Genomic DNA, 8,549 nt, shown 5'->3' with positions numbered 1-8,549 from the left:
GTTCTTACTTAGTAACCAGGGTACTAACATAGCTATAGAACCGTAAGTTAACTATTATGAGGCACTAAAATAGCTCTTCCTTAACATAAATCGTCTAGTTCCTATACTTTACTTTCTTTTGGGACCTAACTAACTTCTGCTATAGACATACCAGTCACTTAATATTATGGTGACTGAGCATTACGTACCTTTTAAACAACCCTGGTGTTTGTAACGTGATATGTGTGTAATAGATATGACGACAAAACATTGAATCGCCGTCAGTTAATCCAGCTGAACAATACCAAGCTCACACTTTTGTATAGCCTGTCTTCTTAATTCTATTAATATATGAGAAATATTTGAAGAAATGCTGGATAAAGTGAACACCTGAATAAGTCAAATAGGCTAGGGCCCTAACATAAATTATCTAGTTCCTATACTTTACTTTCTTTTGGGCCCTAACTAACTTCTGCTATAGACATACCAGTCACTTAATATTATGGTGACAGAACATTACGTACCTTTTAAATAACCCTGGTGTTTGTAACGTGATATGTGTGTAATAGATATGACGACAAAACATTTAATCGCCGTCAGTTAATCCAGCTGAACAATTCTATTAATATGTGATAAACGTACCACGCATTCTATTATCGATATATTTGAAGAAATGATGGTTAACTGTTCATTATAACCTGAATAAGTCAAAGAAGTGCATAATTCGATCACCTGTATAAGAGATATATATCCATTTATCGCTTATGGTGATGATATCGTAAATCTGGCATTCTTCCAACCCCCCCCCCCCCCCCCCCCCCCCCTCCCCCCCCCTTTTTTTTTTTTTTGTTAAATAGGAAGTCTACTCAGTTGGTCAAGTCTGCGATGTATCTTACATGGGATCTGTATATGATACACATGTGCTTTTTCTAAAAAAAAGAATGGGAGAAGTTTTTAGTTTGTGTTGAGTGCATGACGACGAGCAGATGATACGTATTTACCAGATGTCATTGGTGTATAAATAAAACTATGTGAACTTTAAACTCTTTCTTCGAGTTCTCCCTGTCATTGTTAACTTCCATCACGGACTTAAAGACATATTTCGCATTCGTATCTTGATTCAGCCTGTTTGGTTTGGTTACTAGGGGAGTATCTTGATTCAGCCTGTTTGGTTTGGTTACTAGGGGAGTATCGTGATTAAGCCTTTACTCATTACCAGTGGAAGATCTTGAGTAAGGCCTTTTCTCGGTTATGGATGTTTACTTGTCATAGTTGATAAGTGCGAGTTAATCCTTGTCAGGGGAGGTTATTCCTTTGATTAAATCGCAATGACGTTAACGTTAATCGGATATTTGGGCATATGTTTTCTTATAAATAACGAGTATACCATAACACATCATGAAACTTACATCTAGAATGACTAATCATAATTATTACTATTACTTTAATGAAATTTGCGTTGTTTTGTTTACGACATGCCGTATACCGGTACAATATATAAACAAATGGCGCCGTCAAAGAGATGTTTTTCGTGGATCTTTATGTCTTTGTGTATATATGGTACTGGCCAACTTCAACAATTTGAAGAAAAAATTACATAGATGAGAGAAAAAGGAAGATTTTCTATGTATTTTAGGATACACAATTGGATAAAATAATTGGCTCTACTCTGTGTTGCTATAGTGACGGTAGATTGCTGATTTAAATGAGTCTGTGGTGGGACAGGAGAAAATATCTGGTGGTAGTTTGTTCCACTTATATGTAGATTTTGGGAAAAATGAGGTTTTTCTAGTTAGGGTTTTTGAGTGGCGTATTTGAAAGGAAAGTTGATGACTATGTCCTTAATACATATTAAGGGGAATTAGCCTATCGGATTTTATTATGGCGACTTTGTTGTTAACAGTTTTATACAACATGGTCTGACGAACATCTCTTCCTCTGTCTGCTAGGGGGCGCAATTTCCGGTGGACCAGCATTTCAGACACGCTAAAGTGCGGTGATTGTACTTACATTTGCTCAGGATGTAGCCCGCAGCCCTGCGTTGGACCATTTCTATTTGGTCTTTGTTTGATTGGGTGTGTGGGTCCCCTACTGTGCAGGCATACTATAATGATGGTCGTACTAGTGATTTGTATGCCTACAGTTTGACTGATGTTGAGCCAATTTTGAGATTTGGCCTCAGAAAGCCAAGCGTGGAATTTGCTTTTGAGCATATGTTATTGATATGGGAATTCCAACATGCTCTAATATATGCCCATGTAATTTGTAGTTGTAGAATGTGGGATTTTTTGTTTTAATTGCAGATAACACACGGCATTCACTTTGATAGAAGGCCATCTTCTATTTTTGCTCCCAAAGTGAAAGTTTGTCAAGATCTTTCTGAAGTGTCTCTGCGTCACTGTTTGTCTTGACAACCAAGTATGCAATTGTGTCATCTGCAAATAGTCAAACTGTAGCATCCCTAGGGTACTCCAGAATTTACATTGATAAAGTCAGACTTTTCTCCCTCTACTTATAATGTTTGGGTCCTAACCAACTGGAAACTCTCAATCCAGTTGACTGCATTGCCCTTTATTCCATAATATTCTAGTTTGTGGATGATGAATGAATTACTGACTTTGTCAAAGGCCTTGGCAAAGTCCATTATTAGGATGTCTGTTTGATGGCCATCGTCAAGGTTTCTGGTTGTATGGTCAATGAATTCTAAGAGCTGAGATTCGCAGGATTTACGAAAACCAAGTTGGAACATGTACATGATGTTATTTGTATCTGCTTGAGTCATGATATGGAGACTACAATATGCTGCAAGATTTTGCTACAGATACTGGTCAAGAGATTTGTTATATATCAGAGTAAGGGTCGGGGCAATTTCTGTGGCTTATTCTTTCAGCACCCTGGGTTTGATGTTGTCAGGGCCGGAGGCCTTAGATGGATTAAGGCCTTGGAGAAGTTTAAGGACATCTTTGACTCAGTGTTACCTTGTTTAACTACAAGTGTCACTTCATGGACATAAACAAATCAATTTTGTATAATTTTCTGTCTATAGTTTCTGATGGACAATTCATCAGGTAATATACCAGGAAATCATCTCTATAGCATCAAAACACCAAAGAAAGTCAAACACACAAACATGTTTAATCTTATAAAGCCTCGTTTATTACAGAATAAAACTATTTTGTTTGCAATGAATATTTTAATCCAAATAAATCAAAAATAAAATATTACGGAGAAAGACAAATTATGATTATGAAAGAAAGTTTGTTAACATCGAATAAGAAAACAATTGACCCATTTATGAATCAGTGAGCAAGGTCTTCTGGTCTTATTTTGTCTTTTATCTGGAAAATATTGTCAGGTGACATCATGAAACGAAATACAGCACATCAATTAAGAAACGATAAATGTCAGGTAATATATATCTCCCCGGCAAATAGTTTATTTGGCATTCAGAAACGTATTTCCATAAATCTAGAAGTGAGCTAAAAGTCAAGGTCATTAAATCGAAGATCGGGGGTAATTGTTTTCATGTGTTATACAGCCCATACAGTCGCATGTTCCTTAAATAGATAAATAAACCCGTATGAAATACTTGTTTTCTTATTTCATAATAAAGCAAAGATGAATTTCAAACAATTAGTTATTTGAAAAAGGTCATTTGGTCAAAGGTGAGTGTTATATATCGTCATTGGTAACAAACATTTTAAAGTTATAATAGAGAACCAACATAATCACAACACTTCGAAGTCATCTGCTTAAATATCAATGTCATGTGGTAAAAAGGTCAAATTTTTGCATAGGGTCATGAACCAAAGTTTGAAGGGATGAAATCAGAAGTTAATTATTTATGCGACCGTCATTCTTTTTTCTTTAACTAAAAGCCTGATTTGTCTACCATGAGTATTTCGAGTCAAAAATTGTATTGCTATAAAATAATGGACTGGACAACAGGCCAGCCTATATAAGTGCTCTTCAATAAATGAGCATTGTTGGATCCGGATATAGAGAAGCCCTTACCTATATAGTTATATTCTTATTACCTCCGATAATCACATTTCACTGTTACATTTCAGTATTTTGTTTACATTAAGCTTACTGACGGAAACCATATACACGTATAATATTACGCAACTGCAACATATATTGACGATACAGTGCAAAACATCAGTATATCCTACCAGATTCCACTGTTACATTTTAATCTTTTCTTTACATAACATTGATAACGGGAAACAAAACGTTCTACAAGATTATTCAAACTAAAAATCTAATAATGATTCATTATACAGTGTAGTAATTCTCCGATACAATATCAGAGGATGACACTTTTTTCCAAGCGCTGTATGTCATGCTTGGCAAATGTATATGGTTATTTTTCAAGCTATTTCAAGTTTCACTTGAATTGATGTTTTGTCATATAAAATCTATACAAGTATCGTAAGGTTCTGTGTAGTTCAAATAAAACCTTTGTCAACGTGAACTCGTTTGTACCGAGTTCAGTATAATTTGATTTATATACATATATTGATTTGTGTTCTTTTCAACATTTCAAATAATATTCAGCATATCTATTTCTGATTTTCAGTTTATAGGGCGTACATTTTTTTGTTTATTGTCCAATCATCAGGGCAAAAGCCAACCTTCTATAATTGTTAGTTGTCATGGTTACTGGATATTCGTATTTTAAGCGTGCTATCTTGCACTGTGGTACCGTAGCAGCTTGATGTTGCAAAGTCCAAACAGAGTCCATAGGACACCAGTCCTGTCTACAGCAACAGCCTTTGTAAAGTCGTCATCTGTGTATATGATCCTAAGGAACGCACCACTCCCACTGAGGAGTAGGACATGTTTATTGCAGCTGGCCCCTATGACTAGGTTACCAGCACTATCATACACCACACCTCGAGGTTCAAATGTTTCATCGCCTTGATATGAAGTTGGTCGATAGGCATCAGGTATTTCACCACCATATGTAAACAGTTCATTGAAATCTGTGTCCATGACAACAACACAAGATTTCCCTTCATCAAAACCAAATATGTTATACAAATTCACCACAGCAATGTTGTGAGTGACCGGACACTCTGACAACCTATATGGTTTACACAGTAATGGCTTCCCAGTCCCAATAGCCAATGTAGTAAGGACCAATTTACCTTTTGTGGTAAACTTTGAGATATGTCCTTGCATTCCCACAATGATATTCTTACTGGCTGTAACACAAATACACAGTGGCTCATCACTGGTACTGAATCTGTGGACTAGTCGTCCTGACACGAGCTCTGTGATGTTATTTTCCCAGTCACAGACCCACAGTGTGTTGGTTATAGGTGAAAGGCATATGTCTGTGATTCGAGTATTGTTTTTGACCACCTGTATTACATTGCCCGAACTGTCCAGTAGTGTCAAATTAAAACTGCCACTGTCACTGGTCCAAACCTGGCTATCAGTGGTTGGACATACAGAGGTAATAGCACATGGATTTTCCCACGTCCGCAATAACTTGGCCGTAGTCATCAAGGTATATCCCAAACTCTTTGTTTTCATTCTTCCCTTAAACCGCTGTTTTCCGGACGTACTCTTTCCCGTTTCTGAGGACTGGTGTGGGGCATGTCCGTGACCTAGCGACTCTTGACCCTGTTCTTGTCTAGAACTCTTCATTATTCCTAAAGCCTTTTCAAGGTACTTTTGAGGCTTTCTGGTTGGACTGAAGCTAGCAGTAGCCAGAATAGGTTCAACAGGGAATGTGACAAGAGAGTGGATCTTACATCCCGCGACGAACATTTCTATGTTAGAGCCACGGCCAAGTGCTATCTTGCATTCCTGTACTGTTTGCTTCAGCTGTGTGCTGTATATTTCCAGGTTGTGCTTGTAGCTTTGGAGTATCTTGGGCATTATCATCCGCCATTTGTTGATAAAGAGACAACGTCTGAGCTACAAGGAGGTCAAGTTCCTCTTTTAATATGTTGCTTTGAATCTTTATCTGCTCGGAAAGTTTGTCAAAGTTACTGGCGTTTTCCTTTAGTTGTGTTTCAGTAGAGGCGATACATTGGTCAATGTGTACAAGTTCAATATTCTCTGTTTTTTCAATAAAGTTCAAAATATCTTCCTTCTGATTCAGAGTTATATCACAAAGCTTAGACGTTGTATGACTCCGATGTTCTTCAGTAGACAGACATTTAGAACAAATAAGGTAATTACATTGTTCACAATAAAGGTCAAGCTGGCTCCCTTCATGGTAGTTACAAGTTGTTCGACTTTCGATACGGATAGGAGGTGGTTTTGTGATGTCTTTCAGGGCCCTGATTTTACCTGAAATCAGTTTGATTTCTTAGAAATATGTAAAACTGTATTTAAGGAGGAAAGTGTATTTCTGGTGGTTTCATCTTTATTTTGCATCCAAAATATAGATAACATACTGAACTTTAGCCTTGAATGAAAAGAAACAGAAATATAATTCAATCCTTTTACATACTGTCAATGCTTTTAATATTTACCCTTGAACGTTTGCTCAGTCACACTTTGGAATACTCATAGAGGTTAAATTAAATAGTATCGTTTCGTATTGATAACTTTTTAAAAGTTCCATGTGATGAATTGGTTTATGTGAATTTCTTTCTAAAAGTGATACCGAGTTCTATATTTTCGTTGTAAATTAAATTTGACTTTAATTATATTAATGCTAAGGATGTGTACTAAGTGTCTACGAAACTTACTCGCATAAAGTATACGGCAGGATATTTTATGTTGCTGTGACGCGGTCTGGTGTTTAAATAGTAGGTTACTAGCTACAAGGAATATTAAGTCCTTTGCTTGACAATCTAGATTGACAAGTCAAATGTGTTACGGTTAGGGTTCCAAAGAGGAAAATCATGGCCGACTGCGCAAGACTTTATTCCAGACCGAAATGGCACAGGGACAGCAGTACAAGCCTTGCGAGGATGACATGATTGACAGTAACGAATGTGTTTCGGTTTTTCCAGGTACAACGTTGTGAGATAAGGCTTTGAGTTTTTGTTCCTGATTTCTATTAATTAATCAGACTAGAACTCTCCTGCTAAAGATATTGTATTATAACAAAATGAACTATAATTGAACAATGCAAAAATATCTTGCGTATATGTACGAACTTAATGCTCATCTATGATAGATGATCTTACGTCTAATCAAGGTATGCCTCACTTGCACCAACCAGAATGACTCTCATTCAGCGGAAGTGACCAGTACGTACACTGATTAGCAGTAGATTGACAAGTGCAAATCGCACACTTCGGGCATGGATATCTCAGTACTTGATTGACCGATTTTCTACTTGTTTCCTGAGGGAACAAATCGAATTAATCTAGATGAGATTGTAAATATACTCATTTAATAAATACAATATACCATGAGTTACCCTTTAAAAAGTATCAAACAAATAAATTCATCAATCTAATATTAAGAGGCAGATTATCTATTTACGAAACTGGAGGAGATTTTCATTCTTTATTGCATGGAGATTATTATGATTTCTATTTCTATAACCATGACCGTACCTGTTGTTTTTCTGATGTTTCTTTGCTTCTGGAGTGAAAAGTCTTCAGAAACGGCGAACTGTAGGGCTGCCTCTGTGGGTTCTGGATTGGAGGTAAGCTCGTGACCTAAGTATATCAAAATACATATTGTAATTTATATACGAATACATATTATTACAGTATGCAAACTGTTAAACATATGTAGTCCCGCAAAAATAACAATGTATGGTCAATGATATTATCGCCGTGGCTGTTATGTCGAGGGTGAGAAATGACAACACTTGAGCAAGTAAAACTCGCCTTCCCATTCATGGTTAATACAATTTCACTGTAATGTTTACTTTGTTTATTCTGTTAATCAATCGGGACTTACACGATTGAACGGACAGGACCGTAATGTTACCCGAACCAGTTCCATTACTATTGGTAGCCGTACACATGTACTGTCCTTGATCGTCGATGTTTGTCTCGCGGATGATTAATGTGGGAGAAAGAACAGAGCCTCCGAAATATATTTTGTTGTCTATTTCTATTGGAATGTGCTCATCATCTTCTAATTTAAACCACTGAATTGATGTAGCGGCTGGTGATGCGTTGACATATGTTTGGATGATGGCCGTTTTCCCGACGGGAACATTGAACATACCGTGACTGGTGTTCACATAAGGAAAATCTACCCAACAAAAGACACATTAATTAGTCAGCCAAAGAAATACAAAATAAATATATACATAGCAAAGGCAAATCGTTAAGAATCCGCATTATCAAACGTGTATGACGTCACATTTCTTTACATTTTTGTGACGTGACAAAATTACACGAATATGACAAGATTGTAAGTAATTATAAATGTAGTAAAGCGATTATACACTATTAATGTCATAACCTCGACACGGTTCCATGGCATCATAGCAATGTCGGGAGTAACCTCCCCCCTCCAACCTATCCCTACGTTATCTCCCCTCTCCCATCAGTTCCCTACGTCACCTTCCTCTCTTTAACCTTTTCCCTGCATTACCCCTCCCTACAATTCCCTACACTATCTTCCCTCTTTCCGAC

The 8,549-nt window shown here is 36.9% G+C and overlaps 1 protein-coding gene across 1 annotated transcript in view; it reads right to left on the bottom strand.

The window, feature by feature from the left end:
• Positions 1-3,098: 3,098 nt before the first annotated feature.
• Positions 3,099-8,549, bottom strand: part of LOC117332465 — a gene marked incomplete in the record, with an annotated part of 35,296 nt that continues 29,845 nt past the window's right edge. The window contains 3 exon segments of the mRNA XM_033891383.1: positions 3,099-6,288; positions 7,512-7,616; positions 7,864-8,163. Coding sequence (XP_033747274.1) covers positions 5,768-6,288; positions 7,512-7,616; positions 7,864-8,163 — 926 coding nt within the window.

Source organism: Pecten maximus, chromosome 8 (assembly GCF_902652985.1).
Source record: "Pecten maximus chromosome 8, xPecMax1.1, whole genome shotgun sequence".
Taxonomy (NCBI): domain Eukaryota; kingdom Metazoa; phylum Mollusca; class Bivalvia; order Pectinida; family Pectinidae; genus Pecten; species Pecten maximus.
The sequence above is the reverse complement of the archived record's forward strand: the minus strand, read 5'-3'. Positions and strand labels throughout refer to the sequence as shown.